The sequence below is a fragment of the Anolis sagrei genome, chromosome X, assembly GCF_037176765.1.
Source record: "Anolis sagrei isolate rAnoSag1 chromosome X, rAnoSag1.mat, whole genome shotgun sequence".
NCBI classification, from domain to species: Eukaryota; Metazoa; Chordata; class Lepidosauria; order Squamata; family Dactyloidae; genus Anolis; species Anolis sagrei.
The window spans coordinates 70540234-70561173 of record NC_090034.1 but is presented as its reverse complement, the minus strand read 5'-3'; the positions used below and the strand labels follow the sequence as shown (position 1 = coordinate 70561173).

The 20940-nt window shown below is 44.5% G+C and overlaps 2 protein-coding genes across 8 annotated transcripts in view; one reads left to right on the top strand and one right to left on the bottom strand.

Annotated features, from left to right (window-relative positions):
* Positions 1 to 985: 985 nt before the first annotated feature.
* Positions 986 to 13409, top strand: LOC137098017 (interferon alpha-inducible protein 27-like protein 2A). Its single transcript, XM_067473706.1, has 5 exons — positions 986 to 1105; positions 1196 to 1264; positions 2688 to 2717; positions 9526 to 9687; positions 9783 to 13409. Exons 2-5 carry the CDS (start codon positions 1261 to 1263, stop codon positions 9857 to 9859), a joined length of 273 nt encoding a protein of 90 aa, XP_067329807.1. The 5' UTR covers positions 986 to 1105; positions 1196 to 1260; the 3' UTR covers positions 9860 to 13409.
* A 5139-nt stretch (positions 13410 to 18548) lies between these two features.
* Positions 18549 to 20940, bottom strand: part of LOC132780783 (zinc finger MYM-type protein 4) — a 225586-nt gene continuing 223194 nt past the window's right edge. For all 7 annotated transcript variants that reach the window (XM_067473702.1, XM_067473699.1, XM_067473701.1 and 4 more), the window contains one exon: positions 18549 to 20510. In XM_067473702.1, the coding sequence (XP_067329803.1) occupies positions 20303 to 20510 (208 nt within the window). In that variant the 3' untranslated portion in view covers positions 18549 to 20302. The remainder of the gene's footprint in view (positions 20511 to 20940) is intronic.

The window sequence follows — 20940 nt, the reverse complement described above, 5'->3', positions numbered from 1 at the left end:
TAGTTACTGGGATGTATAGTCCACCTACAATCAAAGAGCATTCTGAACTCCACCAATGATGGAATTGAACCAAATGTGGCACACAGGACTCCCATGACCAACAGAAACACTAGAAGGGTTTAGTGGGCATTGACTTTGAGTTTGGGAGTTGTAGTTCACTTACATCTAGAGAGCACTGCGGACTCAAACAATGATGGATCTGGACCAAACTTAACACAAATATTCCATATGCTCAAATATGAACACAGATGGAGTTTGGGGAAAATAGACCTTGACATTTGGGAGTTGTAGTTACTGGGATGTATAGTCCACCTACAATCAAAGAGCATTCTGAACTCCACCAATGATGGAATTGAACCAAATGTGGCACACAGGACTCCCATGACCAACAGAAACACTAGAAGGGTTTAGTGGGCATTGACTTTGAGTTTGGGAGTTGTAGTTCACTTACATCCAGAGAGCACTGCGGACTCAAACAATGATGGATCTGGACCAAACTTAACACAAATATTCCATATGCTCAAATATGAACACAGATGGAGTTTGGGGGAAATAGACCTTGACATTTGGGAGTTGTAGTTACTGGGATGTATAGTTCACTTGCAATCAAAGAGCATTCTGAACTCCACCAATGATGGAATCGAACCAAATATGGCACACAGAACTCCCACGACGAACAGAAAATATATATCAGTGATTGGTTGGGGGGGGGGGGGCACCAAAATACTGTTTGCTTACCGTTGAAAATTACCTATTCTGTATGTATATACACACATACATACAGTATATATAGTACAATATTGTCAAGAAGTGAATGAAACATCTGTGGATCTGGAGGTCTGGTTGCAGAAGATGAGTAAGATCAGTTTTGTTTCCCCTTTCCTCTGAGACTTCCCGGGAAATCGAAACTTTCAGGCAAGGCTTTGGGAGGCGAGGAGCAGCTTTCTACAGCATGATTGGGGGGATTTGAGCATCTTAGCAGGCCATTGATGGAGACTGCTGCCTATTCACTACCCCTGCCTCGCTGCCTGGAAACAAGAGACTGCTGTCACTACTGCTTTGCATTGAGAGAGGCAGCATCTCTGCTGAGACAGACAGTGAGCATGTAAGGCTTTGCTGAGAGGGGCAGCAAACAAAGACAGTTGGGACATCCTGTTTCCAATATCTGTCTTGTTGTTTTTTTCCCTAAAAACAGTGTCTTTTTGGGTACCAGAGACAAGGAGAGGAAGACGAGTTAGAAGTTGCAGGAAAAAAAGAGCAATGGGTGAGCTATTTTTTTCCTTTTCCCCATTTCAAGGGTGTTTCTGCTTTCTTTATACATATTTGGTATTCTTTATCCAAAATGCTAGGGACCAGGAGTGTTTTGGATTTTGGGTATATTTTTAAAAGATTGACATATAATGAAATGTCTTCAGTGCATCTACACTACAGAATGAATGCGGTTTGACACCAGTTTAAGTGCTATGGCAGAGCCCCCAGTGGTGCAGTGGGAGTTTGGGAGTTGTAGTTCACTTACATCTAGAGAGCACTGCGGACTCAAACAATGATGGATCTGGACCAAACTTAACACAAATATTCCATATGCTCAAATATGAACACAGATGGAGTTTGGGGGAAATAGACCTTGACATATGCGAGTTGTAGTTACTGGGATGTATAGTTCACCTACAATCAAGGAGCATTCTGTACTCCACCAATGATGAAATTGAACCAAATGTGGCACACAGGACTCCCATGACCAACATAAACACTAGAAGGGTTTAGTGGGCATTGACTTTGAGTTTGGGAGTTGTAGTTCACTTACATCTAGAGAGCACTGCGGACTCAAACAATGATGGATCTGGACCAAACTTAACACAAATATTCCATATGCTCAAATATGAACGCAGATGGAGTTTGGGGGAAATAGACCTTGACATATGCGAGTTGTAGTTACTGGGATGTATAGTTCACCTACAATCAAAGAGCATTCTGAACTCCACCAGTGATGGAATCGAACCAAATATGGCACACAGAACTCCCACGACGAACAGAAAATATATATCAGTGATTGGTTGGGGGGGGGGGGGGCGCCAAAATACTGTTTGCTTACCATTGAAAATTACCTATTCTGTATTTATATATACACACACATACAGTATAGTACAATATTGTCAAGAAGTGAATGCAACATCTGTGGATCTGGAGGTCTGGTTGCAGAAGATGAGTAAGATCGTCATGAGTAAGAAACCCCTGTGCCGGCAGGACTAAAAACTGACAGGTCACACGTTCGAACTCGGGGAGAGCGTGGATGAGCTCCCTCTATCAGCTCCAGCTCCTCATGCAGGGACATGAGAGAAGCCTCCCACAAGGATTGTAAAACATCAAAACATCCGGGCATCCCATGCAGCTGGCCAATTCTCTCATACCAGAAGCAACTTGAAGTTTCTCAAGTCGCTCCTGACATGACAAAAAAAAAAACCTGCCATGGCACAATGCTATGGAATCCTAGGATCTGTAGTTTGGTGAGGCGCCAGCACTCATTGGTATCGAAGGCTCAAGACCTTGTAAAACTACAACTCCCATGCTTCCGTAACATTGAGAAATGGCAGTTTAAGTGGAACCAAACCACATTAATTCTACAGTGTGGATGCACCCTTGGTGTAAGATGCAGATTATCTTAACACAAGTATCTTTTCTTCCCTTAGATGCCGTATTTGGAGCTGTTGTTGCTTTTGGTGAGTTGCTTTGATGCCACATTTATAGCCTGATGCTATATTTATGGCCTGGGTATGACCATGGCCTACTTAGATTGCCTAACCTTCCTGCCCAAAGTTTGCCACATATTGGGTTCCCCCCATCAATCCATTTCAGATCCATGGGAGACGTTTGATGTGTCTATGCTGTAGAATTAATGCACTTTGACACCACTTTATTTGTGTTGTCTCAATGCTATGGAATCATGGATATTCATGTTTTACAAGGTCTTTAGCCTTTTCTGGCAGAGTACTGGTCAGGGGCGGCTCAACCCATTACGCAAAGTAAGCATTCGCTGTAGAGTTGATTTTGCCAGGGGCGCTCTTGAAGTGCTCTTGGGGGAAAATAGACCTTGACATATGCGAGTTGTAGTTACTGGGATGTATAGTTCACCTAAAATCAAAGAACATTCTGAACTCCACCAATGATGGAATTGAACCAAATATGGCACACAGAACTCCCATGACAAACAGAAAATATATATCAATTATTGGTTGGGGGGGGGGGGGCAGGCGCCAAAATACTGTTTGCTTACCATTGAAAATTACCTAGTTCCGCCTCTGGTACTGGTGCCCCACCAACTACAACTTCCTGGCCAGTATAGCCAATGATAAGGAGTGCTAGGTTAACGTCACTTGGAGAGACATACAGATCTCAGCTTGTACCTAAGGACATGGTGTATATGGTTTAGAAGCAATGACTGTGGGGGCAGTTAAAAATATAATATTAATCTATATAAATAAAAATGTAATATTTGTTTGTGGGATTAACAGAACTCAAAAACCAATGGGCCAATTGACACCAAATTTGGACACGATACAAGCAACAACCCAATGTATGTCCTTCACTCAAAAAAACCAACGAAAAAAAAAGCAGAAAGGACTTCTAAACTGCATGTCCACAAAGGAGAAACTGCATGCCCACAGAGACCCATGGCCACGCCCCCCCCCCCCTCCTCGCGAGGCAACAACCGGCTGTTAAAGCATTAGGACCCAGGCGCGCGTGCACGGCCACATACACACACACACACACACAAGCGAGAGTGGGCACTATGGGAGAGGAGGTGGAGGCTTGCCACATGGAGCCCCTTCTCTTTCCCTGCTATGTCAGGAGGGTGGTCGCCTCCTCTTCCTCCTTTACCTGTTGGAGAGGAAGGGGCGGATGAGTGGCAGCGGCAGCAGCGGAGCCCCCAGGCAAGGAAGAAGGGGAGGAGGAGGAGGAGGCGAGGAAGGTTGATGGTGCTTGAGTGAAGGACCTTCCTTCTCTCCCTCCCTCCTTTCCTTCCTTCCTTCCTTCCTTCCTCCCTTTCTTTCCTTTTCTTCCAACCTTCTCCTTCCTTTCCTTCTTTCCCTCCTTCCTTTCCTTCCTGTTCCTCCTTCCTTCTTCCTTTCCTTCTCTTCCTCCCTCCCTTCCTTTCCTCCTTCTTTCCCTTTCCCATTTCCTTCCCTCCCTCCTTTCTTCATCCCCCTCCTTCCTTTCCCACCTTCCTTCCTTCCTTCCTTCCTTCCTTCCTTCCTGTCCCTCCTTCTTTCTTTTCCTTTCTTCCCTTCTTTCCCTCCTTCCCTCCCTCCCTTCCTTTTTCCTTCCTTCCTGTCCCTCCTTCCTTCCTTCCTTCCTTCCTTCCTTCCTTCCTTCCTTCCAGTCCCTCCTTCCTTCCTTCTTCCTTTCCTTCTTTCTATGTAAGATATCACATGTAAGAGACATAATATCTATGTAAGGTATTACAATATTACATGGAAGGAACAGTCAAGAAGTAATGAGAGAAGGAGGTAAAGAGGGAAGGAAGGAAGGAGAGAAGGAGGGAGGGAAAGAAGGAAGGAAGGAAAGAAAGAGGTAGAGAAGCAAGGAAGGAGAGAAGGAAATAAAAAAGTGAAAGGAAAAAGAGAGGGAAGGAAGGAGTGGAGGAACTAAAGATAGGGAAGGAGAGAAGGAAGGAGAGAAGGAAGGAGAGAAGGAAGGATGTACAAAGAGCAATGAAAGGGAGGAAAGAAACAGGTAGAGATGGAAGAAAGAAGAGAAATAGGGAAAGAAAAAGAGGAAAGGAAGGAAAGAGGGAAGGAAGGAGAGAAGCCACAGCAATGCATGGCGGGTACGGCTAATATTACAATATAATTTAGAATTAAGATATAAACATTTAAAAATACCTGATTTTTCCTGAAAGCGTTTCTCCCTGAAGATTTCAACAGAACAGAATGTATTGATTTCTCTGTTTCCTTCCTTCCTTCCTTCCTTCCTTCCCTCCCCCTTCCTTCCTTCCTTCCTTCCTTCCTTCCTTCCTTCCCTTCCCTTCCCTTCCCTTCCCTTCCCTTCCCTTCCCTCCCCCCTTCCTTCCTTCCTTCCTTCCTTCCTTCCTTCCTTCCTTCCTGTCCCTCCTTCTTTCTTTTCCTTTCTTCCCTTCTTTCCTTCCTTCCCTCCCTCCCTTCCTTTTTCCTTCCTTCCTGTCCCTCCCTCCCTCCCTCCTTCCTTCCTTCCTTCCTTCCTTCCTTCCTTCCTTCCTTCCTTCCTTCCTTCTTCCTTTCCTTCTTTCTATGTAAGATATCACATGTAAGATACATAATATCTATGTACGGTATTACAATATTACATGGAAGGAACAGTCAAGAAGTAATGAGAGAAGGAGGTAAAGAGGGAAGGAAGGAAGGAGAGAAGGAGGGAGGGAAAGAAGGAAGGAAGGAAGGAAAGAGGTAGAGAAGCAAGGAAGGAGAGAAGGAAATAAAAAGTGAAAGGAAAAAGAGGGAAGGAAGGAGAGGAGGAACTAAAGATAGGGAAGGAAGGAAGGAAGGAAGGAAGGAAGGAAGGAAGGAAGGAAGGAAGGAGAGAAGGAAGGATGTACAAAGAGCAAAGAAAGGGAGGAAAGAAACAGGTAGAGATGGAAGAAAGAAGAGAAATAGGGAAAGAAAAAGAGGAAAGGAAGGAAAGAGGGAAGGAAGGAGAGAAGGCACAGCAACGCATGGCGGGTACGGCTAGTATTACAATATAATTTAGAATTAAGATATAAACATTTAAAAATACCTGATTTTTCCTGAAAGCGTTTCTCCCTGAAGATTTCAACAGAACAGAATGTATTGATTTCTCTGTTGGTATTTACAGAACACATAGGTCAGATTGGCCGGGCAAAGTAAACTTACAAACTTGAGAGATCGATTTATCGATTTAATTTTGTCAATATAACTTAGAACATCTAAGTTCATACAGTGAGAGAACGCCATCTTCTGACCACTTCATGTAAATAACAGGCATTTTCTGCTTTTTTGGGAAAGCATTTTTAGTGATTTTCTTTCTTACTTTCATATTGAGAAAGTAAGTTATGATGAAGATTTAAAGCTAAATTGCTACAGGAAATCAGCCTAATACTTGTTTCTGTGTTGATATTCAAAGAGATGGTTTTAAAAAGACAATAGAAAAGAATAAAGAAGTTCAATCTATATAAATAAAAATGTAATGTTCGTTTGTGGGATTAACAGAACTCAAAAACCAATGGGCCAATTGACATCAAATTTGGACACCATACACCTAACAACCCAATGTATGTCCTTCACTCAATTTTTTTTTATTTTGTCATTTGGGAGTTGTACTTGCTGGGATTTATAGTTCACCTACAATCAAAGAGCATTCTGAACTCCACCAATTAAGCCATTGAACCAAACGTGGCACACAGGACTCCCATGACCAACAGAAAACACTAGAAGGGTTTGGTGGGCATTGACTTTGAGTTTGGGAGTTGTAGTTCATCAACATCCAGAGAGCACTGTGGACTCAAAACATGATGGATCTGGACCAAACTTGGCACAAATGGAGTTTGGGGGAAATAGACCTCGACATTTGGGATTTATAGTTACTGGGATTTATAGTTCACCTACAACCAAAGAGCATTCTGAATCCTACCAATGATTGAATTGGGCCAAACTTCCCACACTGAACCTCCATGACTAACAGAAAATACTGTGTTTTCTGATGGTCTTTGGCGACCCCTCTGACACCCCTTCATGACCCCCTCAGGGGTCCCGACCCCTAGGTTGAGAAACACTGATCTAGGGATTTGTGAAGGGGAAAGGAAAGGAAAGCCAAGCTGCCATTTATCAATTGTGAATTACTCCCGTGTAAAGCGATTCGCATGAGTAATTCAGAACGGGGAGAAAGGCCATTGGCAATCCCCTCGAGAAGGATCCAAAGATGGGGAGGGAATCGGGTTGAGAAGACCTCGTTTTCTTTTCTCCGGCTCTGAGGTTCAGCGAGACACGAGACACGGAAAAAGGAAGGAGAAGAGGAGAAAGTGGATTTGCTTGCATTCAAACCGAGTTTTCCTCACTCTCCCCCCCCCCCCCCCCCCTTTCTCACCCCAATGTCAAGGCTTGGCAACTGGGAGTTTAGCCATGCAGGAGGCAGCTGCAGCTCAACAGGATCAAGCCAATGCTGGGTTTAAAAAAAAAAAAAGGAAAGGAGGAAGGCAGGAGAAAATGGAGAAGGGAGGAAGGAGATGGTGCTTTCTGTCATAGATCAGCTGCACTAAAGGTTGATTGGGATATTGGTTAAAGTGACCAATGTATTGTCGAAGGCTTTCATGGCTGGAATCACTAGGTTCTTGTGGGTTTTTTCGGGCTATAGGGGCATCTACCTCTGAGGATGCTTGCCATAGATGCAGGCAAAACGTCAGGAGAAATGCCTCTAGAACATGGCCCTATAGCCCGAAAAAACCCACAAGAACCTAGTAAAGTGACCAATTTTGGAAAGGAAGAAGAACCTGTCAGAAGCACCTCCCTCCCCCCTTCCTTCCCTTCCTTCCTTCCCTTCCTTCCTTCCCTTCCTTCCTTCCCTCCCCCTTCCTTCCTTCCTTCCTTCCTTCCTTCCTTCCTTCCCTCCCCCTTCCTTCCTTCCTTCCTTCCTTCCTTCCTTCCTTCCTTCCCTCCCCCCTTCCTTCCTTCCTTCCTTCCTTCCTTCCTTCCTTCCTTCCTTCCTTCCTTCCTTCCTTCCCTCCCTCCCCCTTCCTTCCTTCCTTCCTTCCTTCCTTCCTTCCTTCCTTCCTTCCCTCCCTCCCTCCCTCCCTCCCTCCCTCCCTCCTTCCTTCCTTCCTTCCCTCCCTCTTCTCTCCGTCCAGGTGGATCAGGCAGATCTTATCAAGGAACTTGTTTATATGAACTTTGACAACCACTTCCAACTGCTTTGCCTCAATGCTACATAGTCCTAGGAGCTGTAGTTTGGCATGGTTTTGAGCCTCCTTTGCCAAAGAGTACCATACTACAAACCACAAGATCCCATAGCATTGAACTGTGGCATGGCTGGATCTAAACCAGGCCTGTGCAAACTTTGGCCCCTCCAGGTAGTTTTGGATTTCTCTGCCCCGGAGTGTGGTAGAGGCTCCTTCTTTGGAGGCTTTTATTTTTATTTATTTTTAATTCGTTTTTTTATTAACCACAAAAGAAATGCTATATACATAAAAAGAGGTGGAACAATATAATGAAAGAAAAGTAGGAAATAAAGATGTGTAAATCTTAACAAAAACGACTTCATTCTTTTCTTTAAGCCAGATTCTTTACAGCAATTCAACTTGTTCTCCTCTTTTTTTTTCTAAACATCTAATAATTTTATTACCTTTATATTCCCTTCATTACAAAAACAATTTCAACAGAAAGGAGGAGACCATGAAAATGAACAAAATCTGGCTACCAGTATTAAAAAACTCTAAAATTGCAACAGCAATACAGCAGAGAGGAAACAACCAGGCACATCTTAACACCTCTCAACAGAACATTTTCCCAGGCTCAGCCAGGCCTTCAAATGCTAATGAAGGTGGTCAGCTGAAACATTCACACCTAGCTTCAGCAGAGAGCCCTCAGTCATTCTACAGATATATAAACCCATTTTCCTATTTCCAACAGACCTCACTACCTCTGAGGATGCTTGCCATAGATGCAGGCGAAACGTCAGGAGAAATGCCTCTAGAACATGGCCCTATAGCCTGAAAAAACCTTCAAGAACCTAATCTCTATAATTCACATAATTACTTTTTTCCCTTTCCCCAGTTGTGCTACCCCCCTTTCCCCAGTTGTGCTACCTCTCCGGAGTTCTTCTTTTCTTTATACTCACACCAGAACCTCATTTCTTCTGGTGGGGGGTTGGTTCCCGTCTTCTTTCCTTAATGTTTCCTCAATAAATATTTTCCATATATTTTCAAAATCATTATCCTTCCTTAGGCCTTTTTTGACCTTTAAATTGCACGTTAATTTGTCATTTATTGCTAATTTCCAAATTTCCTTGTACCATTCTTCTATCTTAATTTCCACCTCTCCTTTCCAATATTTTGCTATTCATAGCCTTGCAGCCATTAACAACATTGTTATCAGATTCTTTTCATTTTCCTTCCATTCATCTGTATTGTAAATAGATAACATATAGTCGCTGGATTTCTATTAATTTTTTTCTTCATAATACTTTCTGTAGAAAGTACTTTGGAGGCTTTTAAATAGAGGCTGGATGGCTATCTCTCGGGGAATGCTTTGAATGCAATTTTTCTGCTTCTTGGCAGGGGGTTGGACTGGATGGCCCATGAGTTCTCTTCCAACTTCATGATTCCACATAAACACTAGGAAGAACTTCCTAATAATAAACAGCGCTTGACAATGGAATATGCTGCTTCAGAGTCTCCGTCTCTGGGGGTTTTAAAGCAGAGGCTGGATGGCCATCTGTCGGGAGGGCTTTGATTGGGTATCCCTGCCTGGCAGAAGGGGGTCAGACTGGATAGCTCTTGGCGTTTCCTTCCAACTCTCTGATTCTATGTTTTTGTCAACACAGGAGGTGCGGTAGTTGCTGCTCCTCTGGTGCTTGGGGCCGTGGGTTACACCGCAACTGGAATTGCAGTTGGATCCTTGGCTGCGAAGATGATGTCGGCGGCTGCCATCGCCAATGGCGGAGGAGTGGCTGCTGGGAGTACGGTTGCCGTGCTGCAATCAGTTGGTATGTCTCTCTTTCAGAGTGGGAATGACTTGGAACGGGGCCCTTCCGTAGGACTTTGCATCTCAAGTGAGTCTTCCCTATCCTTCTTTCTGCAGGGGCTGCAGGGCTCTCAACTGCAACAACCGCTGCTGTCACTGCTGGAGGAGCCATACTCGGCGCGCTCTCGAACTGAAAGATTGTGGCTGCTTTTGGTCACCTTGTCCCCCAAATGGTCATTTATTCCAAAGACGATGGTTGACATTTTAGAAGTTAGTTTGCTAAAGTACGACTTAACTAAGTAGCGTCTTCTAGTGCAATTACCCCCGCATTCCTGATTTACAGGCTGGCAGCTACTGCAAGCAATGCAGGTCTGTTCTCCTATTGATCAGAGAGCACTGAGCAGACTGACATTTCCATCTGATCTCACCTGTGATGTTGTTGTTCATTCGTTCAGTCGTCTCCGACTCTTCGTGACCTCATGGACCAGCCCATGCCAGAGCTCCCTGTCGGCCGTCACCACCCCCAGCTCCTTCAAGGTCAGTCCAGTCACTTAAAGGATGCCATCCATCCATCTTGCCCTTGGTCGGCCCCTTTTCCTTTTGCCTTCCACTTTCCCCAGCATAATTGTCTTCTCTAGGCTTTCCTGTCTCCTCATGATGTGGCTAAAATACTTCAACTTTGTCTCTAGTATCCTTCCCTCCAGTGAGCAATCGGGCTTTATTTCCTGGAGGATGGACTGGTTGGATCTTCTCGCAGTCCAAGGCACTCTCAGAACTTTCCTCCAACACCACAGCTCAAAAGTATCTCTCTTCCTTCGCTCAGCCTTCCCTAAGGTCCAGCTCTCACATCCGTAGGTTACTACAGGGAATACCATGGCTTTGACTAGCCGGATCTTTGTTGCTAGTGTGATGTCTCTACTCTTTACTATTTTATCGAGATTGGACATTGCTCTCCTCCCAAGAAGTAAGCGTCTTCTGATTTCCTGGCCACAGTCTGCATCTGCAGTAATCTTTGCGCCTAGAAATACAAAGTCTGTCATGGCCTCCACGATTTCTCCCTCTATTTTCCAGTTGTCAATCATTCTTGTTGCCATAATCTTGGTTTTTTTGATGTTTAGCTGCAACCCAGCTTTTGCGCTTTCTTCTTTCACCTTGATTAGAAGGCTCCTCAGCTCCTCCTCGCTTTCGGCCATCAGAGTGGTGTCATCTGCATATCTGAGGTTGTTAATGTTTCTTCCAGCAATTTTCACCCCAGCTTTGCATTCATCAAGCCCCGCACATCGCATGATGTGTTCTGCATACAAGTTAAAAAGGTTGGGTGAGAGTATGCAGCCTTGCCGTACGCCTTTCCCAATCTTGAACCAGTCTGTTGTTCCGTGGTCAGTTCTGACTGTTGCTACTTGGTCCTTGTACACCTGTGATATCCAGGGTCAAAACCAAACAAAACCCTGGTTGCAATTATGCCTAATGCAGATTACTAGATTGGGTCAAAAAGGCTAGTCAATTCCATTCCACAGGAGAACAGACCCCTGTTGCTTGCAGCTTCTGCTACTGCTGCTGTCCAGTAAACTCCAAACTGCAGGGTGTCTACCATCTCTTAGATTTGCAATGTTTACGTGTGTAGTGGATGATGGGTCTTATGCTTGTATTTACTTGTATATATCTCTTCAGCTTGGAATTATTTTTCTTGTTGATTGATTGATTGATTGATTGATTATTTGAACTTATATGCCGCCACTCCCCTGGGGCTCGGAGCGGCTTACAAGAACAAGCTAAAATTGAACACAATTTAAGAACAATTTAAAACAATTTAAAAATAGCAATCAAAGATCAAAGGCCCGTCAAAACAGGTATGTCTTACATGCCCTGCGGAAAGCTGATAAGTCCCGCAAGGCACGGACTTCAGGTGGCAGAGTATTCCAGAGTGATGGTGCCACTGCTGTAAAGGCTCTGTGTCTGGTTGCTGTTAGACGCAAGGTCTTGACACTGGGAATTTCCAACAAATCTTGGTCTTCAGAATGAAGGGATTTCTGGGGTTGGTAGGGGGTGAGGCGGTCCCTCAGGTACATCCCAGACCATTCCAGGCCTTAAAGGTGAGTACCATCACTTTGAAAGTGATCCGATTTAGAGCCAGAATGAATAACGGCCAAAGCAGCAAGGTACTCAGAAGACTGAGGGACAACTACTGGATTGCTTTGATTAACAAATAGGGGGAAAGCCAACCAAAACAGGGAATGTTTTGACTAATTTACAGATTTTTTTGTGTCAAGAGTGACTTGAGAAACTGCAAGTCGCTACTTGTGTGAGAGAATTGGCCATCTGCAAGGATGTTGCCCAGGGGACGCCTGAATGTCTTGATGTTTTACCATCCTTGTGGAGCCCCCGGTGGCGCAGTGGGTAAAACCCCTGTGCCGGCAGGACTGAAGACCGACAGGTTGCAGGTTCAAATCCGGGGAGATTTGAACCTGCACCACAATTCAAGAGAGATATTGACAAGCTGGAATGTGTCCAGAGGAGGGCGACTCAAATGATCTGGAGAACAAGCCCTATGAGGAGCGACTTAAGGAGCTGGGCATGTTTAGCCTGAAGAAGAGAAGGCAGAGAGGAGATATGATAGCCATGTATAAATATGTGAGAAGAAGCCACAGGGAGGAGGGAGCAAGCTTGTTTTCTGCTTCCTTGGAGACTAGGACGCGGAATAATGGCTTCAAACTACAAGAAAGGAGATTCCATCTGAACACGAGGAAGAACTTCCTGATTGTGAGAACTGTTCAGCAGTGGAACTCTCCGCCCCAGAGTGTGGTGGAGGCTCCTTCTTTGGAAGCTTTTAAACAGAGGCTGGATGGCCATCTGTCAGGGGTGATTTGAATGCAATATTCCTGCTTCTTGGCAGGGGGTTGGACTGGATGGCCCATGAGGTCTCTTGCAACTCTATGATTCTATTATTCTATGAGAGGCAGATGAGCTCCCTCTATCAGCTCCAGCTCCTCATGCGGGGACGAGAGAAGCCTCCCACAAGGATCATAAAAACATCAAATCATCTGGGCATCCCCTGGGCAACGTCCTTGCAGACAGCCAATTCTCTCACACCAGAAGCGACTTGCAGTTTCTCAAGTCGCTCCTGACACAACAAAAAACAACAAAAAAAATCCTTGTGGGAGGCTTCTCTCATGTCCCTGTGTGGGAGCTGGAGTTGACAGAGGGAGCTCACTCGCGATGTCCCCGGATTCTAACCTCCGACCTGTTGGTCTTCAGTCCTGCTGGCACAAGTGTTTAACCCATTGCGCCACTAATTTATAGATGAGTTTGAAGCATGTGTAAAAACTAAATTGCTGTACCTCTAAGTGGATTGTAGAACAGTTGATCCTTCAGTCCGAACAACAGCCTTGTTGAGAGCAACTCTTTTTCGTAAATAAAGCTTCTAGGCTATTACTATTATTTGCATCGTGCTTTTTACTCTGGACTGAAACCAAAGCAACTTTCGAGAGCTTTTGTTTTCTGAACTAGAGTTTATCTGTACATGACCTACATATATGTTTCTAACATGCTACTGGGGCATGCATGTAATCAACTTGTAACTATCCCTGAGTAATATGAATCATCGCAACTGGTTATCAAAGAGTTTGTGTAAGGACTACCTTGAATGCTAAAGGAAAGCAGAATGCAGTCAATAGGTACCACTTCTTTTAGCGATGATGTTTAATATGCTTGCATTGTTTTAATAAAGCTTTGTTGTTAAACAAGTATCAGTGGCTTTTGATTTTTTAAGCCGTGAGAACATCTTCTATTTCTGGGTTGCTGTGCGTTTTCCGGGCTGTATGGCCATTTTCCAAAAGCATTTTCTCCTGACGTTTCACCTGCATCTATGGCAGGCATCCTCAGAGGTTATAGTAATCATAATAATAAAAAAAAATATTTATACCCCGCCACTATCTCCCCAAGGAACTCAGAGCGACTTACATGAGGCCAAGCCGGACAACACAAACAAAAAGCAATAAGCAAACATAAAATTATTTTCATTGCTACTTCATAACTATAATTTTGCTCCTTTTATGAATCATAATGTAAAGATTTGATATGCAGGATGTATTTTCATTCACTGGACCAAATTTGGCACAAATGCCCAATACGCCCAAATCTGGGGTTGGGTTGATTTTGTCACGTGGGAGTTGCTGATTTATAGTTCACCTACAATCAAAGAGAATTCCGAACTCCACCAACGATGGAATTGAACCAAACTTGGCACACAGAACCCCCAAAACCAACAGAAAATACTGGAAGGGTTTGGTGGGCATTGACTTTGAGTTTTGGAGTTGTAGTTCACCTCAGTGAAATGTGTTTGAAAGCAGGATGTGTGAAAAATATCTTGGAGTCCTCGTGGACAAGTTAAACATGAGCCAACAATGTGATGTGGCAGCAAAAAAAGCCAATGGGATTTTGGCCTGCATCAATAGGAGCATAGTGTCTAGATCTAGGGGAAGTAATGGTACCCATCTATTCCACCTTGGTTAGACCACACCTGGAATACTGTGTCCAATTCTGGGCACCACAATTGAAGAAAGATATTGACAAGCTGGAATGTGTCCAGAGGAGGGCGACTAAAATGATCAAGGGTCTGGAGAACAAGCCCTATGAGGAGCTGGGCATGTTTAGCCTGAAGAAGAGAAGGCTGAGAGGAGATATGATAGCCATGTATAAATATGTGAGAGGAAGTCACAGGGAGGAGGGAGCAAGCTTGTTTTTTGCTTCCCTGGAGACTAGGATGCGGAACAATGGCTTCAAACTACAAGAAAGGAGATTCCATCTGAACATGAGGAAGAACTGTCGAAGGCTTTCATGGCTGGAATCACTAGGTTCTTGTGGGTTTTTTCGGGCTATAGAGCCATGTTCTAGAGGCATTTCTCCTGACGTTTCGCCTGCATCTATGGCAAGCATCCTCAGAGGTGTGAGGACCTCACACCTCTGAGGATGCTTGCCATAGATGCAGGCGAAACGTCAGGAGAAATGCCTCTAGAACATGGCTCTATAGCCCGAAAAAACCCACAAGAACCTAATGAGGAAGAACTTCCCGACTGTGAGAGCCATTCAGCAGTGGAACTCTCTGCCCCGGAGTGTAGAGGCTTCTTCTTTGGAAGCTTTTAAACAGAGGCTGGATGGCCATCTGTCAGGGGTGCTTTGAATGCAATATTCCTGCTTCTTGGCAGGGGGTTGGACTGGATGGCCCATGAGGTCTCTTCCAACTCTAGGATTCTATATCCACAGAGCACTGAGGACTCAAATAATAATGGATCTGGACCAAACGTGGCATGAACACTCAATATGCCCAAATGTGAACACTGGTGGAGTTTGAGGAAAGTAGACCTTGAACATTTGGGAGTTGTAGTTACTGGGATTTATAGTTCACCTACAATTAAAGAGAATTCTGAATCTCATCAGAGATGGAATTGGGCCAAACTTCCCAAACAGAACCTCCAGGACCAACAAAAAATACTGGAGGGATTTGGGAGGAATTGACAGTGATTTAGTGGAGATGTGGTTTACCTACAACATTGTGAACTCAAACGATGGGCATGTTTAGCCTGAAGAAGAGAAGGCTGAGAGGAGATATGATAGCCATGTATAAATATGTGAGAGGAAGCCACAGGGAGGAGGGAGCAAGCTTGTTTTCTGCTTCCATGGAGACTAGGACGCGGAACAATGGCTTCAAACTACAAGAGAGGAGATTCCATCTGAACATTAGGAAGAACTTCCTGACTGTGAGAGCCGTTCAGCAGTGGAACTCTCTGCCCCGGAGTATGGTGGAGGCTCCTTCTTTGGAAGCTTTTAAACAGAGGCTGGATGGCCATCTGTCAGGGGTGATTTGAATGCAATATTTCTGCTTCTTGGCAGGGGGTTGGACTGGATGGCCCATGAGGTCTCTTCCAACTCTAGGATTCTATATCCACAGAGCACTAAGGACTCAAACAATAATGGATCTGGACCAAACGTGGCATGAATACTCAATATGCCCAAATGTGAACACTGGAGGAAAGTAGACCTTGACATTTGGGAGTTGTAGTTACTGGGATTTATAGTTCACCTACAATTAAAGAGAATTCTGAATCTCATCAGAGATGGAATTGGGCCAAACTTCCCAAACAGAATCTCCAGGACCAACAGAAAATACTGGAGGGATTTGGGAGGAATTGACAGTGATTTAGTGGAGATGTGGTTTACCTACATCCAGAGAACATTGTGAACCCAAACGATGGATCTGTACCAAATTTGCCACAAATACCAGATACACCAAAATCTCGATACTGATGGGGTTGGGGGGGATTTATTTTGTCACTTGGGAGTTGTAGTCACTGGTGTCTAGTTAACCTATAATCAAAAGCACTCTGAACCCAGCCCATAATGGTGCTCCTCCTCCTGATGCTGCTGGGCCACTATTAGTCCCATGTTGTGCGGGTACTTTTCCCCTGCCTTGAAGGGACGTGAGCCTCCCTCCAGTCTCGCATGCTCGCCCACGCATGCACACTATGCTGCCATGTATTGAGCACACTTGCTCTCCCCACTTGGCATTTCAGGAACAGTCCTTCCCTTGGCTGAGAGGGCTGCTGAGAGGCCGGTCAATCACAGCAGAACATTTGGTGGGAGGATTTGCTGTGTTTCCAAAAAGGAAGAGAAGGACAGGCAGAGAGATCTTCAGCCTTCTTTGCCAAAGGGATTCCTCAAACCATCAGAAATGTGTTTTTTCTGAGGGTCTTTGGTGACCCCTGTAAACCCCCCTCAGGAGTTCCAACCCCCCAGGTTGAGAAACGCTGCTCCAAAGTGTTCTGGAGGCAGAAAAAAAAACTTGAAACTCATCCATCATATACAAATATACTGTTTTATTCTACGGGAATCTTTCGATTAACTTCTATCAAGGGAAAAACCAGGGGAAAGAATTGTCTTCTTTTGAAAAGTTTCAAACATGATGGTTTAGATAGATCCCTTGCTGCTTATTATTCCCCGAAGGAAAATAATCATAATAAATTTCACACAATTTCTAAGAAAAACAAAACTGAAAACCAGTCTGACAGACATAAATAGCTGCACTTCCGAAGACGTCCCACCTACTGTGGGCTTCTCAATTACAGAGGAGGACGAATCTGGGCCGACTTGACATGCAACCAAGACACCACTTTTTAAAAAATCCTTTACAGCGCCATACAGTGAAAGTATATCTGTTAAGAAACACAAAAAGCTCAATTTTTTTTTTAAAAAATGAGGGATTTTGAAAAAGTTTCAGAAGAATGCTTTCGAAACTGGCAATAGTGTTATCCGCTATTCAACTACTAATTCTTACAGCTACGAGGGAAGTGAAGAGCAGGAAGGAAAAGATGGTGGAGTAGGAGTATCTGAAATCATCTGCGATTTTCTTCTAAACGAAATTAGACCGGGAAAGTCACTCTTTCTAAATGGTGCAACAGGTGGTGCAACGGGTTAAACCAGGCATGGGCAAACTAACTTGGGGGATGCATGCTAGTGTTCCTTGGTATAAGAGGACTGTCTGCCCGATAATGGAAGGAAGGAAAGAGAGAAGGAAGGACGAAAGGGAGGAAGGGAAGAGTGGCAGGAGAAAGAGGGAGAAAGGTAATGAAGGAAGAGAGGTAAGGAGGAAGGAAAGATATAAGAAAAGAAGGATGAAAAGCAGGAAGGGAAGGATAGAAGGAGAAAGGGAGGTAAGGAGGAAGGAAAGAAGGAAGACAAGAAAAAAGGGGAGGAAAGACGAACGAGTGGAAGGGAAGGATGGAAGGAAGGGAAGGAAGGACGAGAGGAAGAGGAGGATGAAAGGAAGGAGAAAGAGGGAGAAAGGTAATGAAGGAAGAGAGGTAAGGAGGAAGGAAAGATATAAGAAAAGAAGGATGAAAAGCAGGAAGGGAAGGACAGAAGGAGAAAGAGGGAGGTAAGGAGGAAGGAAAGAAGAAAGACAAGAAAAAAGGGGAGAAAGGACGAACGAGTGGAAGGGAAGGATGGAAGGAAGGGAAGGAAGGACGAGAGGAAGAGGAGGATGAAAGGAAGAAAGGACAAAAGGGTGGAAGGGAAGGAGGAAGGGAAAGAGAAGGGAGGAAGAGAAGGATGGAAGGAAGGAGGAAAGGGTGGAAGGGAAGGAGAAGGAAAAAGAGAACGAAGGACGAAAGGGTGGAAGGGAATGAAGTGGAAGCGAGGAAGGAAAGAGAAGGAAGGAAAGATAAAAGGAAAGGAAGGAGAAAGAGGGAGAGAGGGGAGGGGAGAAGAAAGAAGGAAGGAAGGACAGATGAAAGGGTGGAAGAGAAGGAAGGAGGGAAGGAGGGAGAAAGAGGGAGGTAAGGAAGGAAGGAAGGGAAGGAGGGAGGAAATAGTGAAAAAGGATGGGATGGTGAGAGAGAGGAGGGCCTGAGAAAAGAGCCCAAGGGGGCGCATTTGGTCCCCGGGCCTGGGTTTGCCCATACCTGGCTTAAACCCTTGTGCCGGCAGGACCGCTGACGGACAGGTCAGCCATTCAAATCCGGCGAGAGTAGGTTGAGCTTCCTCTGACAGCTCCAGCTCCCCATTCAGAGACATGAGAGAAGCCTTCCACAAGGATGGTAAAATATCAAAACATCTAGGCATCCCCTGGGCAACGTCCTTGCAGAAGTCCAATTCTCTCACACCAGAAGTGACTTGCAGTTTCTCAAGTCGTTCCTGACATGAAAAAAAATGTGCATCTTGGAACATCAAACGAAAAATGGGATCTCTGTCCAGAAATGGCAAACTTCAAAGGAAGAGGGAGAGAGGACATCAAAAGGAGTAGAAGAGGTGCTTTAAAAAATGTCCCTGTACTACAGCAGTCAATTTGGTTCAAGGCAGCGGGACAAGGACAACCAATTACACAACAGCAAAAGAGAAGACTACTTTCTGATTTTATTGTTACCTTTTTTTGTTACGGTTAGAAAGAATACCCCAAAACACACCCACGCACACAAAAAAGGAGGTCTTTGTTCAACGTCGGAGAGAGAGAGATAGAGATAGACCAGAGTGTTTTAGACACAAAAAAGAACCAAAAACAAAAAACAAAAAAAAATCGGACTTCTCGCCTTAGAAATCAGATGACTGGACAAAACTGCCAATAAAAACATACATACAATTTTTCTGCTTTTAAAAAATAGTTTTGGATCTTCAAAGTGATCTGCAAGACTGAGAAAAAGGGTCATACACTGGGGATGGGGGAGTAGTGAAATGCGTTTGACCTAGCTAGAGGGTTAGCACCCTGCGTTTGGGTTACAAGGGCAAGAGGGGTCTACTGGGGTGAAGTGGCCGGCGGCAGAGATTAGAGCTTGTCGGCAAAGTCTCTTCCAAATATGGACCTCAGTTGAAAGGAAGTGGTAAAGAGAGTAGTCAACCTGTGCGAGGATTAGAATGTAGTTCAACATTCTGGTGTTGTTTCTAAAAGGGGGTGCACAATTAAAAGGGGGAGGGGCAGATAATTAAAAACAAAACTAAAAACCCTATATTTTGTAAGATGCCAGAAGGCCACTCCCTCCAAAATGTATAAAAAAAACAAGGCCTATCCAAAAGGAGATGATAAACAAAAGGAAAGATTCAAAAGTGGATGGGGCACCCTTCCTGTTTCAAAGCCGCTTGGCCTTTTAATAACAATCTGGGTGATGATGGGGAATTTTGTGTCAAAATCCCCCATTTGTCTGAATGGAACTGTGTCTTTCTGTATGTCAACATATGTGCACACACATAACATGGGTTACTTCTCTCATCAAAGTGATGCGAGGAGGGCAGAGTTTGAAAAAGTTACTTTTTGGGACCACGGCTTCCCAAACTTCCTGACCAAAATGGCCGGAGAATTTGCTACTGGCCAAGGGAGGGATGCAACCGAGCCAGTGAAGAAATTTCAAAGCATCCTTCCAAGGTGAACCGTCCAAAAGCTTAGCCTGTTGCCCGCTTCTCCTGGGGCTGGATCAGCATTTCCTAGTGTCCAATCGAAGTGGAATATATCTATATATATGTATACATGTGTGTTTGTGTATATATATATATTTGGAAAGGAAAAGGGCAAGGAAATCAAATTGGTGTGTATGGTACAGACGCCATTTCCACTCGTTTCCATCCAACTAGGTTTGGTTTTGCATCCTACGGCAAAGTGTTAGGAAACCCCACATTTCTGTGGGCAGCAGCTACACTGCAAAAGCATTCAGGGGGTTAATCTTCGCTTCCATGGTTCAGAGAGAAGGATATACACAACAGGTTTCCTTTTAAGAATGAAAACAAAAAAACCCCAATAATCCGTAATTGGTTTTCATCCCACTCAAAGCACCACTGGGGCATGTGTGGAGCGAAATAAATGAGTCCATCTGAAGACATTGTTTTCAGGATCAATTGCAGCCTCCGTTGTTTTCTTTCTTGCGCCTTCTGCTATTTTGCATCCTCTTGGTTCTCCTTTTGCGATCTGCTGCAGTCGACGGCGGCTCCTTTACAGAGTTCACGTGACACGAAAGGGACCATCTCCCCAAAAGCTGGGTGTATTCACAGTTTGGTGCTTTCGCAATGTGTATCAGAAAGGGGAGGGAACAAAGGAAACAGAACCAAAAGGAGAGAGAGAGAGAGAGAAAGAGAGAACACACAACCTCTTTCGCCCGCCTTCAGTCTGAAAGCTCAGGATCAGAGTCCTCTGCTTTGACTTTGGCAAGTTCTTCGTGCACCTCTCGTACCATGAGGATGCGCGTCAACATGATGTCCAAAGTCCCCGGATCGATGGGCATTGTGGAATACCACATGGGGCTATTGGGAACACACGAACGCTCTGGCTGGAGGTAAAAGACGTCGCTCCGCTGCTTCACGCTTTCAGAACTGTTTGTGGGAACAAAGGAGTGAGTGGGTAAAGTGGCAGCTCAGAAACAATACTGACACAAGGAAAAGAATAGGGCTGGGAACTGCGAGCTGAGTGTCAAAGCAAAGAAGATAGCAGGAAACATAACAAAGAGAAGCAAGAATGTGGGGATCAACAGCTCATGTCAGCAGAAGAAGGCAACCAAGGGCAGGGTCAAAGCAACTCTTAAAATCAAAACAAAAGCATCCTATTCCTTTCTCACCTTTTTCTCAAAGTAAGACTTGACAATAATATTTCATTTTGGCTAAGTGTTTCCTTAACATTGTCTCACAAATCATGCCAGGCAGGTTTGCATTAAATGTCAAGATGAATGTATGTAACAGGCATGGGCAAACTTTCAAACTTGGGGGCCACATGCTAGCACTCCCTGCTAGGACTGGCTGCCCGGTG

Coding starts and splice junctions, on each gene's coding strand:
- LOC137098017 (XM_067473706.1), top strand. Junction 2,718..9,525: donor TGGAGCTGTTGTTGCTTTTG/GTGAGTTGCTTT, acceptor TTGTCAACACAG/GAGGTGCGGTAGTTGCTGCT. Junction 9,688..9,782: donor TGCCGTGCTGCAATCAGTTG/GTATGTCTCTCT, acceptor TTCTTTCTGCAG/GGGCTGCAGGGCTCTCAACT.